Source organism: Mobula hypostoma, chromosome 7 (assembly GCF_963921235.1).
Source record: "Mobula hypostoma chromosome 7, sMobHyp1.1, whole genome shotgun sequence".
Lineage (NCBI taxonomy): Eukaryota > Metazoa > Chordata > Chondrichthyes > Myliobatiformes > Myliobatidae > Mobula > Mobula hypostoma.
Genome location: NC_086103.1, coordinates 36,114,989 through 36,133,980, shown reverse-complemented (window position 1 = coordinate 36,133,980; position 18,992 = coordinate 36,114,989). Strand labels below are relative to the sequence as shown.

The 18,992-nt window shown below is 37.7% G+C and overlaps 1 protein-coding gene across 8 annotated transcripts in view; it reads right to left on the bottom strand.

Annotated features, from left to right (window-relative positions):
* The window catches only part of LOC134349238 (rap guanine nucleotide exchange factor 6-like), a 406,825-nt gene that overhangs the window by 178,463 nt on the left and 209,370 nt on the right, over positions 1–18,992 (bottom strand). Inside the window, exon 1 of one of the 8 annotated variants that reach the window (XM_063053259.1) lies at positions 3,940–5,257. The exons of the other annotated variants lie outside the window; for them this stretch is intronic. Within the exon in view, the coding sequence (XP_062909329.1) occupies positions 3,940–3,990 (51 nt within the window). The 5' untranslated portion in view covers positions 3,991–5,257. Of the gene's footprint in view, positions 1–3,939; positions 5,258–18,992 lie in introns of those variants that run through there. 8 annotated transcript variants of the gene reach the window in all.

The following is an 18,992-nucleotide window of genomic DNA, read 5'->3' as shown; positions in this document are numbered from 1 at the left end:
CTCACATCCGATCCCTGGTCAGATCAGCCTTCAATCCGCTGCAGCATACCAGCAGGAGCACACTGGAGTCGATAATGCTGTCATCCACCTGCTGAACAGGGCCTACTCCCATTTGGATAAGCAGGGCAGCACTGTGAGGATCGTGATTTTTGATTTCTCATGTGCCTTCAGTATTATAAAGCCCTCATTGTTGGGGGAAAAGCTCTGTTCAGAGCAGGTTGGCACTTCCACTATCCTGGATAATGACTACCCTGACTGGCAGACTGCAGTTTGTGTGGCTTCAGAGCTGTGTGTCAGACATGGCTATCAGCAGCACTTGGGCCCCACAGGGGACTGTATTACTTCCCTTCCTGTTTACCCTGTGTACCTCGGACTTCAGATACAACACTGAGTCATGTCATCCGCAGAAATTCTCTGATGACTCAGCAATAGTTGAGTGTATAAAGGGAGGACAGGAGGTCGAATACAGGGCTATGGTGGTGGACAATAGGAAGATTAATCCTGCATTGTTCTCTATTAATATTGATGGTGAGGACCTAGAAGTACCTGGTGGTGCACCTGAATGACAGACTTGAGTGCTGCACCAACACAGAGGCTGTATACAAGAAGGGCAAGAGCACCTCTACTTCCTGAGGAGACTGAGGTCTTTTGGAGTATGCAGGCTTCTCCTTCACATGTTCTACCAGTCTGCTGTTGCTAATACAATCTTCTATGCGGTGGTGTGCTGGGGCAATGGCATCAACACAGGTTATGCCAATAGGCTCGATAAACTGATTAAAAAAGGCTGGCTCTGTTACAGGAGTCAAACTAGACACATGGAAGCTGTGGTAGAACAAAGGACCCTATGGAAACTCCTGGCAAATCTTGACAATGTTTCTCACCTATGGTTGAACAGAGGAGCAATTTTAGTAATAGACTAAGACAACTGTGCTGCTCCAAAAGTGCTACATAAAGTCATTCTTACCCTCGGCCATTAGGCTCTGTAAAGAGTCAACCTATAGCTGGGAAAGTGATGCCCCCCTCCCTTTAGACTGTTTGAAGTAACTTATTTTTTATTCTTTCATACTTCTTTTCTAATATTTGTATATCTGTGCATTTGTAATGCTACTGTGACACTGAAATTTCCTTTGGGATCAATAAAATTATCTGTCAATCTATTGTAAAAATCATATAGGCGATGGTAACATTAGAAATTAAATTCTGCAATTCAACAATATCTCAGTGAAAAATTGAACCTCAGATCACAGCACATACAATACCAATTGAAAGATTTGCACTACAGCTCAGAGACAAAAAGAAATGCATTAAATACATTTTCCAATAAAATGATAACTGACACCAATGCATTCAAGGCCATAATCACATCTTCGGGTTCAATAGCGATGACCCACTCAAACAGCACTTTTAGAAATATCTGCCATGTCTTAAGCCCCTATCAAATTACAACAATGTAACTCATTCCCAGCATTTCAGCAAAATATAATCAATGGAAAGACTATTGAATTAGGTTTTGGGATTTTTATTCACTACTATTTGCAGTATCTAATCCTATTATGTTGGAATGAAAAATAGTGCCAACTTTAACAGTTTTTTAAAAATTACTATTTGGTAATAGTATTGTACAGTAGATCGTGGCACAACAAAAAAAACCAAGAGCATCATCCATATGTCAGTAGCTGAAGGCTGACCCCAAGGCAGCTGGCAAACCAGTTAGTTGTTAAATTGGTCACAGTATGCTAATGTCATCAGCTGTCTTTTCTCCAAAGAGAAAAATACTTCATAAAGCATTTAGCAGGTCTTGGTAACATTACTCTGTAAGTGATATCATACACCAGTCAGGCCACGTTATGAATCAACTAATAGCCATAACTTGTTAGAATCACATTCAAAATCACTGGTGCTAACTAGTACCAAGTTTATGTGATGAACTACACTATTATTGTACCAATTCATAAAAATATTATCATATTGTGATCTCCCTATTTTACTGCATTATATAATAATTACCAATACAACCCCAATAGAAATTTAATTTTGATACTAAAACACACTCACCCAAAACATATAATTGTCAGTATTATGTTAAACTACAATGAGACAATATTGAAAATTAGTAAGATTTCAGACTTGGAAGAATATTAATTTCAATGCAGCCATTCATTAGAAGTCTTAATTTTAGCATCAGGGTGGAGGACCAGCACATTTGGGTTGCCGCCAACCTGATGGCATGAATATTATTTTCTCTTTCGGATTTAAAAAAACTTTCCCCTTCTTCTCTTCCCTACTCTGACCCCTTACCTCTTCTCACCTGCCTGTCATCTCCCCCAGTGCTCATCCTCCTTCCCTTTCTCGTATGGTCCACTCTCCTCTCCAACTCACCCTTTCCACTCACCTGGCTTCATCCATCACTTTCTAGCTATGCTTATTCCCCTCCCTTACTTGTTTATTCTGGTATCTTCACCCTTCCTGCCAGTCCTGTAGCAGGGTCTTGACCTGTTCATACTCATGGATGCTGCCTGACCTGCTGAGTTCCTCCAGCATTTTGTGTATGTTGCTCTGGATTTCCAGCAAATGCAGAAGTTCTTGGGTAAGTAATCCATCCATCAAAAGATCCCCCTCCCCCAATATGGTATTTAGACAAATTTGTACCATTATTAATATCCACTATATTGCCAAGTACTCTCAAACCTTGACTCAGTTAATCTTTTGTTGAAACTCATGTTATCTCTCAGTCTGATTACTCCAACACCTTCCCACATTATTCTCACAGAATGTTAAAGCCATCCAAAAATTACCCCAGCTGTGTGTCAGCTTCAGCTGATTCACCACTTGCTTTGATTACCTCCATCGTTTACAGAACAGAGTGTTCTCCCAACAATTAATAAACAGAGAGGTACAGAGAGGAACTAGGTCCTTCCACCCCAAATACCTGGGGATACGAATTGACAATAAACTGGACTGGTCAAAGAACACTGAGGCTGTCTACAAGAAAGGACAGAGCCGTCTCTATTTCCCGAGACTGAAGTCCTTTAACATCTGCTGGACGATGCTCAGGATGTTCTACAAGTCTGTGGTGGCCAGTGCTATCATGTTTGCTGTTGTGTGCTGGGGCAGCAGGCTGAGGGTAGCAGACACCAACAGAATCAACAAACTCATTCGTAAGGCCAGTGATGTTGTGGGGATGGAACTGGACTCTCTCACGGTGGTGTCTGAAAAGAGGATGCTGTCCAAGTTGCATGCCATCTTGGTCATTGTCTCCAATCCACTACATAATGTACTGGGTGGGCACAGGAGTACATTCAGCCAGAGACTCATTCCACTGAGATGCAACACAGAGCGTCATAGGAAGTCATTCCTGCCTGTGGCCATCAAACTTTACAACTCCTCCCTTGGAGGGTCAGACACCCTGAGCCAATAGGCTGGTCCTGGATTTATTTCATAATTTACTGGCATAATTTACATATTACTATTTATGGTTCTATTACTATTTATTATTTATGGTGCAACTGTAACGAAAACCAATTTCCCCGGGATCAATAAAGTATGACTATGACTATGAATAAATCCATGCTAAACATTAAGTACCCATTTATGCTAATCTTACACCCTCCTGCTGAAAGCCCAAGCCAGGTGGGCTGGACATGTAGTCAGAATGCCAGACAGCCGATTGCCTAAGCAGCTGCTGTACTGAGAACTGTGTCAGGGCAAGCGCTCAGCCGGGGTGCAGAAGAAACGGTACAAAGACTGCCTGAAAGCGTCCCTCAAAGGCCTGGGTGTCGACATCAACACGTGGGAGACGCTTGCCCTCGACTGTCCAGCTTGGCGCAGCAAGATCACCAGAGGAGCCCGTGCAGCTGAAGTCAGGCGCATCATCGAGGAGCAACAAAAGCATACTGTGTGCAAGGCCCGAGCAGCATCCACTGCCACGACAGCACCTACCCACTTGTGTCCCACTTGTGGGCGAGCCTTCAGGGCCCGGAATAGCCTCATCAGTCACCTCCGGACCCAGAGCCACCAATCTCCGATTTGACTTTGAAGCCATGGTCATCTTCGACTACGAAGGACGAACAACACAACACATGCTAATCCTACAATAATCTGTGTTTATCCTCCCCTCATCCCAGATTATACCACTCACCTAGACGTTTAAAGCACACAATTCTCCTATCAACTCACATGCTTTTGAGATTAAACTGAAACACAAGGAAACCCACATGGTCACAGAAAGAATATGCAACTCCAAAGGGCACCTAAGCCTCTGGTACTATTTGAGAGAGGCTTTACTTGCTGTACCACTGTATCATCATGCTTTTTAAAGGTTTTCTTTCATCTGTCACAGGATCTTTTTTTTAAAATCGGGGTGGAGTTTGTATACTTTGAATATCTGCTGGGTGAAGTAAACTATCTTTTCTCACCAGCTACTTTTCATGTGCACTTATATAATACCTGTTATCTGCAATAATGTTCAATCTAACACAAACATTAATTTCAGAGTATTGGTACTATATCACCCAAGCAGCAAAAAATGTGAAACTTGCAAATGGTATCACTATGTGAAAACTGAGTATTTTATATTGAGAACTCTGCTGACATTATTTAGAACTCTCTAATACAAGTAGGCTGAGTTGAGTTCATTAAATAAAAACAAATATGCTGGAAACATTCTGGAGGTCACGCAGCATCCGTGGAAAGAGAAACAGAGTTAATGCTTCTGGTACAGGATGCTGACTGAACTGGGAAAGAATGAAAACAAGTTGTTTTTAAGTCATTTAGAGGATGGGGTGGGATAGATGGACAGTGGGAATATATGCGACATATGGGAATTCCCACAGCTTTTACATTTGTGCTTTCTCTAACTTCCCATGCATTAGACTTAAACTGCCCTTGTTTGTATTATTTCTATCTTCATATATCCATCAGCCCACTTCATCAACAGTTTATCTTCACATTAACCTAATATTCCATGTCTCATCCATCCACTACTCTGCCTGCAACATGAATCTCCAGCATAACAAGCTCTCCAGCATAACGAGTCCTTGACTTGAAATATGACTGTTTCTCTTTCTGCAAATGCTGCCTGACTACCTGAATATTTCTAGCATCTTTTGACTTTATTTCATACTGTCAACACTGACAGTTAGAAGTTTCAATTGAATTTAGTATAGGTTAGACAAGGATTTCCCACTATTTAAAGGTACACTATTCAATTAATGGTATTCCAACTTCCAAACCAGTGGATGTGGAGGTTTGAAATTCACTTAAAACTGTCCCAACTAATAAAGAAAAAAAATTTCTAATCAGAATAACTAACCCATTGGCAAGGTGCTTATGACTGATGGACTTAAAACAGTACGACTAAATGCATTAATTAACAAATAGTGCAATGAAATTAAGCAATTAAAACCAGTAAATGTGTCCAGTAGCAAGCAATGATATCCAAAGGGCATCTAAACACATTGTTTAAATATTACCTACCAATATTTAAAGCAATGGCGTCATACCAAATTAAGAATACAAATATTTCTTCACCCTCTCAAGGGGAAAAAATTCAGCATAAAGATACAAAGTATCATCAAGACTGGTTTCATAAATAGTTTGACAGTCATAATTTGAAAATAAATGAACTTAAAACCTTAAATAGTGAAATCTTAAAAATACAACATAAAATCTATTTGTCCACAGACACTTCTCTTTTATTTCTATTCATTATAAATGGAATAGGTAGATAATTAGCACCATTAAAGTAACAAGAGGGATTAATTGCTCTTCTGGCAGCAGTTGTCCAAAACAGAACATCTCATTAGATAATCTTATTACTGTAATGACCGCCTGCATTGGCCCTTAACTACAGCCACATTTTTGCTCAGCCTAGACAGAATGATGCACTTTCTAAAAAAAAATCCCCAGCATTTCTTGTAAATGTATCCATAAAAGGTTTTGCATTGGGATATGCAGTGCGTTTACAATAACTGCATGGTTTAGCAACACTATCAGCAAGGTTTGAGACATGAATCACTGTGTGCAAATTTGGAGATACTATGATAAGAATTTATAAGGCTTTCACATAACAATGTGCAACTCCTGTGTAAAAGGAGAAGAAAAAGTATTGGGGTTGTTCATTCGGGGTGTAGGAGCCAAATATGAACAGCAGTACTACACTACAACCTAGGGATCTGTAAAGATAGGCTATGTAGTTATAGTGAGATTGATCTCATACTTAAACAAAACATATAGTAGTGCATCTATGTTTCATTCCAATTACAGTTTAGCCCAGTCTCCTAACACAGCAGGCAACACTGCTTCCCTAATAAAGATTCATAGCCAGTTTAAGAATAAAGACATCAATGTTGATGACTAATCAAATATCATAAAAAATGGCACAGCTTTCTCTGAACATTCTCAACTGTGCTTCCTTGCTCCAGGTTATTTTCTAGTAATGACAACATACAAGGCTCCAAAGATTAGCTAGAGAATCAATTTTGATTACAACAAATCTAAAAATGCAAAAGTACTCTGCCTAGAAGTTAAAGGCTGACCAGATACGTGTATTAAACTATATGGTGGTGGTAAATTAACCAAGCTTTGTTCAAGGCCTGCCACTAAAGAATTCAGCAGTACAGGTTCGAAGATACCTTGCACTACTGAACAGACCTTGCACAAAGTCATTTCTCCACACTCTTCACCCAAATATGACCAATTCACAAAGGATGCTTTGGTTGACTGCAGAGATAAACAGGCAATGCATATACTGAACTTTTCTGTTCATTTGATGTTGTATTTAGTCTCATGATCAACAAAACTGGACAATATCTCTAGATAAGGTGGAATTTCATACATTATGGTAGGTCATTCAAAGGTGACATTTACTTTTAAAATATGCTTCATGTTATTTCTCAACAGAAACAATCAAAACTACATTTCTCTGTATTCCCATAATCCTGCATTGCTGCCAGTACATGTTAATATACTGCCATCTCCCCAAGTACCTCCAAAGTAAGTTGTCCCTTGTGTGAATTTGGTAGAGTTAATGGGAATGTGTGGGGAGAATGTTTTAAAAAGTGAGATTAATGGAGGATGAGTATAAATGGTGGCTTATGGTCAGTATGGATTTAGTGGCCTATTCTGTGCTCTACGTATTGTGACCCTCATTTAGCTGGGATGGGTAAATGTGGTCTTTTCCATCTTTAATATTCTTTCACATTAGGATGCACCCCACCTCAAACTGAGAAAGCAGACACAAATCATAATTTAGTGTGTCTGTTTCCAGGATAGTTGTCGCATATTTTTGTGAACAACCGAAAATGTTGAATGGGGTTTGTAAAATGTTGATCAAAATGGCTGAGAACCTGAAAATCCCACAGTAAAAAGCAAAATCTGCTTTATTACCAATGAACCAGAAACTAGAATAATGAACAAAGCACAGTATGATTCTAAAAATGCTGGCAATAAATCAGAACCCTTGCAACAAAAAAAAATCAGTTGCTGACCTATTTAGGCATAGTAAATCAATGGCAAGATCAATATATCAGTCAATAGACGACAGGGTAAAGGAAAACAGAAAATCATAGCTGCTCAAATATTTTAAACAAGAATTTCATAGCTGAAGGTGCAACAATACTGAACTAATGATTTAATTTTGTATATTTTCCACAATTCATAAGAACTAAAATCTACATGAAACATACAACTTACGTTACAGATTTAAACTTCCATGTATTGTGAAGAAATTTGATTCTTCAATAGAGATGTAAACATGTAGAAAAGCTGTTATAAGGTAGAGTGGGAGCAGATGTTCTAACTGTACTGCACAGAAATAGGCCCTTTGACCCATGACATCTATGCCGATCATATCGCCAATCTAAACTGTACATCTGCTTGTAAATGCACATCTGTCTCTCACCCTCAATTCCTCATCTGGTCAGTTACCTATCTTAATGCCTTTCAAACACTGCTGTCATATCCGTTTTCATATGAAATCGCTTTCTAGTCACTTACCGTTCTCTGAGAGAAAACAACTTGCCATGTAGATCTCCGTTAAACTGTCACCCCCCCATGTTAACATTATGCTTTCTAGTATTTGATATTTTCACCTGAGAAAAAGCCTCCAATTATCTACCCTGACTAATCTTCTCATAATTTTATAATACTTGTATCAGTTGACCCCCTCAGCATCCAATATGCCAGAGAAAATAATCCAAGTTTATCCAAGCTCTCCTTATAGCTAATATTCTCTAATCCAGGCAAAATCCTAGTAACCTCTTCTGCACTTTCACCGGAGCTTCCAAGGAGAAACTTGAAGGACAATAAAATGAAATGTTTTAAACTTGTTGATAACAAAGGAAAAACAACACGTAGGACACTAAAACACAATGGGTCACTAAATATATATTTAAAACATAACAGAATAGGAAAATTGCATTACAGTATATTGTCATCATGACAGCGAGCACCAAAGATGCAGTAAATTGAATGGTTTATCACTTTCTGTGGCAAAACTCCAAATGATCTGCTATTCAATGGCTATCTATAATCTTAGCAAAAGTTTCAGAGGACCATTTAAAATTTCAAAATATTTGCACCACTCACTGTTTCCACCAAATTAGCTTAGTTTCAATACTTGCCTGACCAAATACAAAATACACTAGCATTTGCTGCAACAAGGCAGAGTCTCCTGCAACATTTTAACTGAATGACGAAAAATATCTGTCGCTAATTTTGGAGATATTATGAAATCCTGAGATACAATAACTGTTAATGTAGAAAAAAAATTCACTTAGGAATCAATTGATGTAGATACCAACATAAAATAATTCGATTTCTTCAAGTTGTTTTCCAATTTCATGACAGAATCTGCTAACAAGTTAAAACCACACTATTGATATGCATAAAATCTATGATCAGAATGCACTTGAGAACAATTCAGATTATCTGACGGATCAGATATCAAAAAAGGGCATCAAAACTGTTTTGAAATTCAGTCAGACTTTCTATTAAATCAGAACAAAATTCCAACAATAGCTTCACGCATTGTATATTTATATAATCTGTAACAAAGTTAGATCATGAAGCATTTTGCTGTATAATCAAATGAAAAAAATATTTTTTTTTTGCAAGAGCCATTGAATCTAGAGGAAGCAAAGAGCTTTCCAGATCTGGGATCTATAACAAAATAGTGTCCACAGAAGGTAAAGGAGAGTGAAGGTATTGAAGTAGCTAAGAGTTCTGATGAAGTTATAAAACCAACGCCATTGGAGAAATAAGGACTAAACAGCTGTAAGGATATAAACTTGAAATTGAAGGTTTAGTGGGAATTGGGGGTCAACTAGTTTAGTAAGCTTAAGAATTATTGTTAAAGAGATGAAAGATGATACTGGCAGCACCGTTTTAAAATTGTTGGCTAGCCAGATTTTGATAAAACCTAAAATAACAATTTTTCATTTGATTAAGCAGCTTCAATGGTGAGAAACAAAGTTAATGTTTCAAATCAATGACCTATCAATAGAACTACAGAAGACAGAAATAAGATCTGTGCTAAATTGACGAAGGGAGAGATTAAATAACCAAAGGGAAAATGGGGTAAATTAAAAAATTCAACTGCAGAAGGTGTAAATGCAAATCATATGTGCCATTACCATGGCTGCATTCCAAAAAGAAAATTGTGCAGTGGTTTTGATCTTAAATTGTTGAACTTAAGATGCCTGAGAGGATTTAAATTACCAGATATTAAGACCACAATCTGGAAATGGTACAGATTTGACTGAGAAATTCAGTGAAGTTAGGCTGGAAGAAGGAAAAGACTATGTTAAGGCAGAAGTAATCAGTCTCTTCCGGTTTGAATAGAGGTTATCAATAATTTGGTTCAAGCTAAGATAATGCAAGAAAAATGGGGAATGAAATCAGTAGTGAGCATTCTGAATTTGTGAATGGATTTTAATTTGATAGCCTCAATTTTCCCCCAGTGTTTACCACAAAGAGTTTTTGATGTTTTCAAGACCAAATTCGATCTAACATGGATTGTTCTGATGAAAAGGGTTAGTTCTGAAGAAAGATCATCAACATTGAAACATCAATATCATTGCTCTATCCACATGTCCTGTCTAACCTGCTGAGATTTTCCAGAATTCCCTGATTTTTTTTTAAAAAGTCTCCAACCCCTAACTGTTCTAACTAAGATTACATTACAGGTAAAACTGCAGACGTGCATGAATTGTCCAAGCAAACTGATCAATAGGGTGACACTGGAGGAGGATGTTGTAAGTTTCAGAGACTGAGGAGAACTAACAGATATATAACCACTTCACCTTGTATTTTGGGGATTAAATCTCAATAAATGAAAAGAATGCTGTGAGAAAGTGACCACAGCTTTGAATGTTGAGAGTTTCAAGGTTCTTGGGAATAGAAAGGGGAAACTAGGCTGGCAGTTTGTAAGTACAGAGGATGATTATGAAAGAGAGAAATGTGATAAAGGGCTGTCTGAGGAAAGGAAAGGAAACCAACAGAGTATTACCACCTGATTTGATGAAAAGCACATTCATTCAGGCAATCAATTAAATTACTTTTCTTGAATAACATCTTAAATCACTATGTTAATTCTAACTCATTATTTTTCAATTTTAACACTTTACATGTTTGATAGCAATAAAAATAACACTGTAATTCAACATGATTAAGCATTCTCGTACATCACATACAAAAACATACAAAACTATTCTCCACAAAGAAACATAATTCCTGAGAGGTCAGCAACATAAAAGCAGAAGAGTAACTGTTTTCCTATTCTCCCCAGTTCATAGATTTCGCTGTCATTCAGATCCATGTCCTAGTCTATAATTTTTGACAAATATACATGAAAAAATAAATTAAAATCATGGTCCAACTTTTCAAGTGATTATGCAAAGGTGCAGTGTTCTTCACCAAATATATACACTTAAATTATGAAGTACATATTTGTTATGCATGTAGATATCACTAATATTTATAAAAATACACTTCTGTCCCATCTTAATTAACATGGTTTTGTTCTTTTTTTTTGGATAAAGGGTAGGCAAGTTCAAAAGATAAGGGATTAGAAAATAAGGCAGAGTGAATGAATGGAACAAATAAGAGCACAGTTATAGCTGGAATATGGAGTCCCCTTCAACTTGCACTGGTAGTTGATATGATTGTCGTAGGTCCACAATTCTCCTGCATTCTAAGTAAGAATCCATTAATCTGCCCTGGAAAACATTCACTGACTTAATATTTAAAGCTGCATGATGTACAAGATTACAAATATTCATAACTATTTAGATGAAAATATTTCTCAGTCCTAACGTCAGCCTTAAATTGTTAACCACTTATTCTAAAATTATGCCTTCTAGGTTTTCAGGATGGAATGATAGATGGAATTGCATGTCACTGCTTGCAAGATTGAGTATGATAAAAATAACGTCTAAATTAATAATAACATGTTAATGGTAGAGGAGTAAAATGTACAAACCAGCAATTTTGAGACTCATTTTCACAAACCAACAGAGGTTAATGGCTTCCAGAGGCTAGAAAGACAACAGAAGCAGACACTTGGGAATGCCACAATTTTCAAGTCAAATATTATCCTCAGTTCAAACTATTTTATGCCCCTTCACTGCCACAAAATCAAAATCCTAGAACTAGTTGTCAACAGCACTATAGGTTACTTAACCAGATTTTGCAGAGAATCTACAAAGGTAATAATTTTTTGCACACTTATTGCTCACCATCATTTCCTTAAAAGAAATGAGATATGGGCAAACTAAGCCATGTGACATAAAAAGTGAAAGGAAAAATGCCAACACTGGAGATTGGGAACAAGTACAGAATACAAAAAGGTGAAACATAACAGCAGCAGTATATACAGTGAAATGTCGACAGTCCACCTGATTGTTTGGAAATCTAATGATCTGGTCTTACTTATGAATCCCAAATGCAAGTCTATGGACAAGAATGCAAACATGATGTGTGGGCAACGCCATGGATTTGGAGAGCAACCTGGGCTTGGACTATTGGCCATGTGCATAGCCGAAGCCTGGAGCACCAGAGATCAGGAACACCCAATATGTAGGCTGGTAGGTTTGTTGGCCACCATGAATTATCCGTACTATGTGGTTGAGTGGTGGGTTCTGAGGTTTACAGCAGGACCCAAAGTGCTTGTAATTTTCCTATTCTCTAACTCATGGGTAAGCCTAGGTAGTTCTAAGGTAAGGACATGTTTGGCACAGCTTTGTGAGCCGAAGGGCCTGTATTGTGCTGTAGGTTTTCTATGTTTCTATGTTTCAACTGGCTGACTAGATGTATTGTTCAATTGTCTAACAGGTTAAAAAATGAAATAAGGGTATTAATAGGAGCAATATCCAACAGTCCTGAAAATCTGATAGTCTGCTATACTGAAGTCCCAAGATTACCAGATCAGTGCTTTTACTATAACATTTTAGTAAATTCAATGTTCAGGTCCAGAGAACATGAAGGAATACACAACAAAATATGAACACAAAGTAACACACATACAATGTTGTAATCCACGGCATCCCAAATATGTGGAGGAAAAAACTTGGACTACTTTTGTGATCTGCAGGTGACTTTAAAAAACTCATCATGAATGAATAGAATATTTCCAGAGGAAATTGAAATGTTGTCAACATTTAGGTGTTCACAGGGAGGTAATGAAAACAAGAACACAATAGCACATGAAATTAAATGGCAGCTCGTGTGGAATGTAATTATCATGAAACTTGGTTTGCATGTGTGTTGTAATTTCAATGCTATTCTAGGTTGTGCATTAGAAATTCCAATGACACATTTTAAATCATGAGTTCACAAGTTTTTAAAGATGAAACACAGGCAAGTATTTCTCCATTACATAGATCTTGTTTAAATTTTGCCAGCTCCAACAGATTGTTAATTATGGTATAACAATTTTCCCCAGTGATACTTTAATTCATTCACAGGGAATTGGTGTGATATTTGAAATTATAGAGTGCACGGCACACAAGCTACTTTATTTTACATCTTTCCAGTGAACTTTCCCTTCATGATATTCTGGTTCTCTAACACCATCAGTACCTCCTCTTCCCATGGCACAGTTCCAGGCAGTTTTAGAAAGCGTATTGTCTCCTCTTAGATTGTCATTTCTAAACCATTTTCAGGTGAAATCACACAAAAATGTTCTACTTTTCAACTTGTGTACAACATTGCCTGCACACAGTGCATTCTCTCATACAGTTCAGGAGATAAAACCCAATACCATAACCGTACCATAGAATATCACCCCTCTGTATATTTCTGATTTTAGTTTTTTTGTCCAACACCCACTTTGATCTCTCTATGCTCAGCTTCCTATGCTTTTCCACTGATGCTCAATTTATGCCTGCAAAACAAAATCTTATATTTGAAATAGGCAGACCACAGCTTTCAACCATTAAACACCAGCTTTAACCAGCTGAGATGATATGGGGATTCCCATAATCATCTCTAGGGCCACTTACTGATCCATAGAACACATAACAGGACAGCACAGATCTTTTGGCTCACAATGTTTTGCTAAACTAATTATATTAATAGTCAAATACCTAATTAAACCCTTCTGCCTACGTAACACCCATATTCTTCCATTTCCTGCATGTTCATTTGCTCATCTAAGAGCCTCTAGAATGCGTCAATTATTTATGGCTTCACCACCACCCCAGGCAGCACATTGCAAGCCCCAGCACACTTTGTGCAAAAAAAACTTGCCCTACACATTTCCTTTGAAGTTAACACCCTCTCATCTTAAATGCATGCCCTCTGGTATTAGAGATTTTAACTCGAGGAAAAAGATACTGTTCTGCCTACTCTGTCAATACCCCTCAATCTTGTAAACCTCTAGCGGATCTTGCCTCAGCCTTTGCCACTCAAAAAACAACAATCCAAGTTTGCCCAATGGCTCCTTATAGCAAACACCTCTAATCAAAGCAGCTTCCTGATAAACCTCTTCTATACCCTCAAAGCCTTCACATTCTTCCCAAAATGAAGCAACCAGAACAGAATGAAATACTCAAGATGCAGCGAACTGCAGTTCTATAAATCTGCAGTTCTATAAACCTCTCAACACCTGAACTCAGTTCCTGAACTAATAAAGGCAAGCATCCTATTTGTCTTTGCTACCACTCTATTAAACTGTGTAACCACTTCAGGCAGCTATGGACTTGGGCCGCAACATTGCTAAGGTTCTTTTCATTAGTAGTGTACTATCACTTTACATCTGATCTCTCAAAGTGCAAAACTTCACATTTGGCTGGGTTAAACTCCATTTATTTTTTTTTAAAGAGATACAGCGTAGAATAGGCAGTTTAAGCCACGTCACCCAGCAACCCCGATTTAACCCTAGCATAATCACGGGGCAATTTACAATGCTCAATTAACCTACCCAGTAGGTCTTTGGACTCTGGGAGGAAACTGGAGCACCCGAGAAAACCCACACATTCCAAGGGGAAGACATACAAACTCCTTACAGAGAACGCTGGGACTGAACTCCAAACACCAATACCCCAAGCTGTAATAGCCTCTCACTAACCACCATGCTACTGTGTCACCCTCGTGCCATCACTTTGCCCATATCTGCAACTGATACATATGCCACTTTATCCTTTGGCAGTCTCCTTCATTATCAACCACACCAACAATCTTTGCAAGTCTCAATACAGTTTTCTGTGGAATACCCACTAATCGCAGAACTCTAGACAGAATAAGTCACATCAACCACTACCCTGTCTTCTAAGGCCAAGCCTATGTTGCATCTAAATAGCAAATTCGCTGTGGGTCCTATCCATCTTGATCTACTAGATGAGCCTCAAACACCTTACTAAAATCTGTGTAGACAACATCCACAACTCTACCTTCATCAATCACCTTTATTTTCCCTCTCGAAAAACTCAGTCAAATTAATAAGACACAACGTAGTTTGCACAAAGCCATACTGGCTCTCTCTATTAGGCCATAGTTTTCAAAACGCACTTAAACCTATCCTTAATAATCCTCTCTAGTAACTTCCCTACCACTGACATGAGCCTCTCTGGTCTAAGATTGCACGATTATCCCCATTTCCCTTCTTGAATAACGGAACATCAGCTACTTGCCAAACCTCTAGGACCTTACCTGTAGCTAGGAGAGGACATGAAGATAATGGTCAAGGTCCCAGTAATCTCTTCCCTTGCCTCTCTCAAAAAACTGGGATTTATTCCATCAAGCTCAGAGGACTTATCCACCTTAATGCTCTTTTGAGACCCAACACTACTAATACTATCTTCTTCTTTTTCTCAAAATACCCTGGCAAATACTGTTCCGTCTATGCTGCGTGGATGCGTGGCCATGGGGTAACTGAAATGTTCCCACGCACATAGCCTTTGTTGCCTTCTGTAGAATTTTAATATAATTTTGAAATCAATTAATAATTGTGAAATACCCTGTAATTAATGTGTTAATGAATATAATCCAACCTTTACTATGAAACATTTTAAAGGTTCAATGTATTTACATTGTCAGTGTTTCAAGCAGCAACACTGTTACAACTTGTAACAATAAACACAGAATGGAAGTCAATAGCTCATTATTAATAAACCACCAGCCCGCTAAACACTGACACCGTTTAGTCAAAACATTTTACTTTTGCCATTGTATCTGTAAGTCGTTTTGACTACCTGACATCATTTACTTGTGTTGTGAGTTGTGTTTGGTTGATATGTATATTACAAAAAAACATAATATGTTGCACAGTTATCACGCGTGTAAAGATTTCCTGCTCAGAGCAATGGTTGGTCTGTGCAGCTATATATATAAAAGATGAAATGCTGCTGGTGAAAAAACATTATCCACATCTCTCTCCCTATCCTCTATGTCCTTCTCTTTGGTAAATACTGATGCAAAGTACTCATTTAGGACCTCACCTACATCCTCCATCTTCCCATATATTCCCTCTTTTATCCTTGAGAAATCTTAACCACTCTCCTGAGTGATCCCCTTGCTCTTGATGTATTAATAGACTGCCTTGGAATTCTCTTTAACCCTATTTGCCAAGGACTTTTCATGGCACCTCCTGGCTTTCCTAATTCCTTCTTGAGTTCTTCTTTAACTTCTTTATAATCCTCACAAGCCCTGTTTGTTTTTACTTTCTAAACCTTATTTTCCTTCTTGACTAAATTCACCTCCTCTCTTCACATCCAAGATTCTCTTGCCTTGTTATCCTTGTCCTTTCTTTCTTATTGGAATATAGCTATCCTGTACTTTGTGTAGCTGGTCTTTAAACACCATCCACATATCAGACGTGGACTTCCCCTAAACCAGTTATTTCAATTAACTCTTCTGCCTAATACTCTCATAATTTATCCTGTTCCAATGTAATATTCTCCTGCTATTTTCCATGCTTATCCTTATTTTTTTAATATAATTTTTATTGAGTTTTCAAAGTGAATACATGAAAAGATAATATCTACCCTCCCCCCTCCCCTTAACCCTTCTCCCCGATATATACTCCTACCTAAAAAGAAAAGAAAGAAAGAAGAAAAAAAAGAGAACCGCCTGGATATTGGAAGGTTTCCACATGCTCCATGGGATTCAAAATAAATTTAGCATATTTATTTATTACTTTCCCCAAGGGACCAAGATCTTTATCATTAGAGCAACTAAATATGCCATCCTATCTTTTGTAATTACTGGAACTCAATTTCCACATAACCCTGTATTATTTCTATTAGGTGATATTGAATGGATAAAACCGAAACTTAAATTGAATAAATATCAGAAAGAATTCATAAAAATTGCACTGGCAGTAGCTAAGAAGGCTATAGCAGTTACTTGGAAATCTGATCCGTATTTAAGTATGAATCGTTGGAACAATGAAATGGCTAGTTCTATTCCACTCGAAAAAATTACTTATAATTTAAGAGGTAAATATGAAACATTTTTGAATATTTGGCGCCCCTATTTACAAAAGATGGGATGGCTTATCCTTATCTTAAAACTTAAGGAGTTGTAATTACTGTTCCCTAACTGTTCTCCCAATGATAGTTCAGTCACCTAGCCAGGTTCATTACCCTACACCAGCTCCAGTGTAGTTCCTCTACTTGTTGGTATATCCACAAGTCGATTTAAGAAACCCTTCTGGGTGCACTATCAAATTTTGCCTCATCTAAACCTCCTGTACTAAGGAAGTCCCAGTCTATATTTGGGAACTACACAAACCTGTTGATTTTACACCTTAATCTGCCTACATATTTGTTTCTCCATGTCCCAGTAGCTATCTGGGGGGGGGGAGGGGGGAGAGGGGCTGTATTATAATTAGTATTATTCTATCAGAGTGATTGCACCATTTTTGAGTTCTTTCTATAGAGAGTCAGTGGGTGAGTCCTCCATTATAGTCCCCGAGGGCAGCTGTGATATTCCCTCCCATCTCGCCCCCAGTACCTCCTATCTTTTCTAAAATCTTTGACCCTTATCCCTCATTACTACACCCTTGTCTTCTGTTGTAACTCTTTTTTTCTTAAATCATTTATTATTCCTCAATTCCATCCATTTAGGCACCTTCTCTTTTGTTCTTTTCTGCCCCAACTCTACCTACAACTTCTCTGCATCTGACGATAATTTCTAACTCTAATGAAAAGGCATTGACTTTAAACGTCATTTAGTTTTTCCACTCCAGACACTGCAGAGACAGTTGATTATTTCTAACAGTTGCTTTTATTTTCTATTTATGGTTTCCATAAGTTTGACATTTGTTTTATGCACTGTGTAATTGCTTTTAAAACATTAATTGGCATACTTTCACCCTCAAAGACTTCTCTTGTGAAGTCATTCATGAGTTTGCCACAAATGGACGCAAATCAGAACCAAAGACAGAGAGGTTTGTGTTTGTTTTAAAACATTCCTAAACAAAGGTAGAGCTCTGGACCAAAAGACAAAGGAGCAAAATTAGGACATTCAGCCCATCAAGTCTGCTCCACATTCAGGAAGCTGGTCCTTATTTATACACAGTTCTGCACTACACATGACAGCCATGTGACAATTGACTTTTATTTCTATACACGATGCATATTGTGCCAAAGCACAAATTAGAAGCATATCAACTTGACAGCTACAAATCTCAAATGCTACATGCTTTTCATTACTTGCAATTAACTGCTTAAGATGCATTCATCACTAGATTCAAAGTTAACTTTACCTGCATCAACAATTAATTTTCAAACATAATTAATTCAGGTTTCTAATATGATGAGCAGATAAACAGAGGAACAAATTGGCTACAGACACATGCAGCAATTAAAAATAATGTGGGTGGTGAGAGAAGCAAGGTACATGAGTAGCACACAGCTCAATACACTTAAAAAATAGTTCTAATTGGAATAGAGTGCAGAGAGCATTAGTGTGTAAATATACCACTGCAAACTTAACTACAGAAATAATTTTTTTTGCTCCTTGTACCGATCACAACATCTTGTTGGGTAAGACTCCACAGATCCAGATCAAATCCATAATAAAATCATGTTGTTAATTTCAGACAGCTCCTTTTAAGCTGCAAATTTTATGCTCTTGAAGTGCAAGAAGGATGATACACACAGCAAACTTAACAAAAAATTGATCCAGAAACCACTCAAGCAAGCAGCAAAGCTTAAGAGCTTTGACATCTAAGAGTATTATGTATACCTGCAAAAAAATGTTTAAAAATAATTTTCTGTAATAGTTGACAAAGTAAAATGGGGAAACAGTTTTTAAAAAAGGTAACAAGCTAACTAGTCACAGCTTCATTTCAAGAAAACAGTAGGAAAACCAGCCAGTAAATTTTCCATTGGATTCTAGTATTTTTCTTTCTAGTGGAACTCTTAAAAATCAGAAATGATGTAAATGAGCATGGAAACACATCTAACCAACAACTGCTTGCAACTGACAGAGCATCACTGCTGGCCTCCCTTCAGCTAACTAGATTTTAGTAATTAATCTAACAGTAAGCC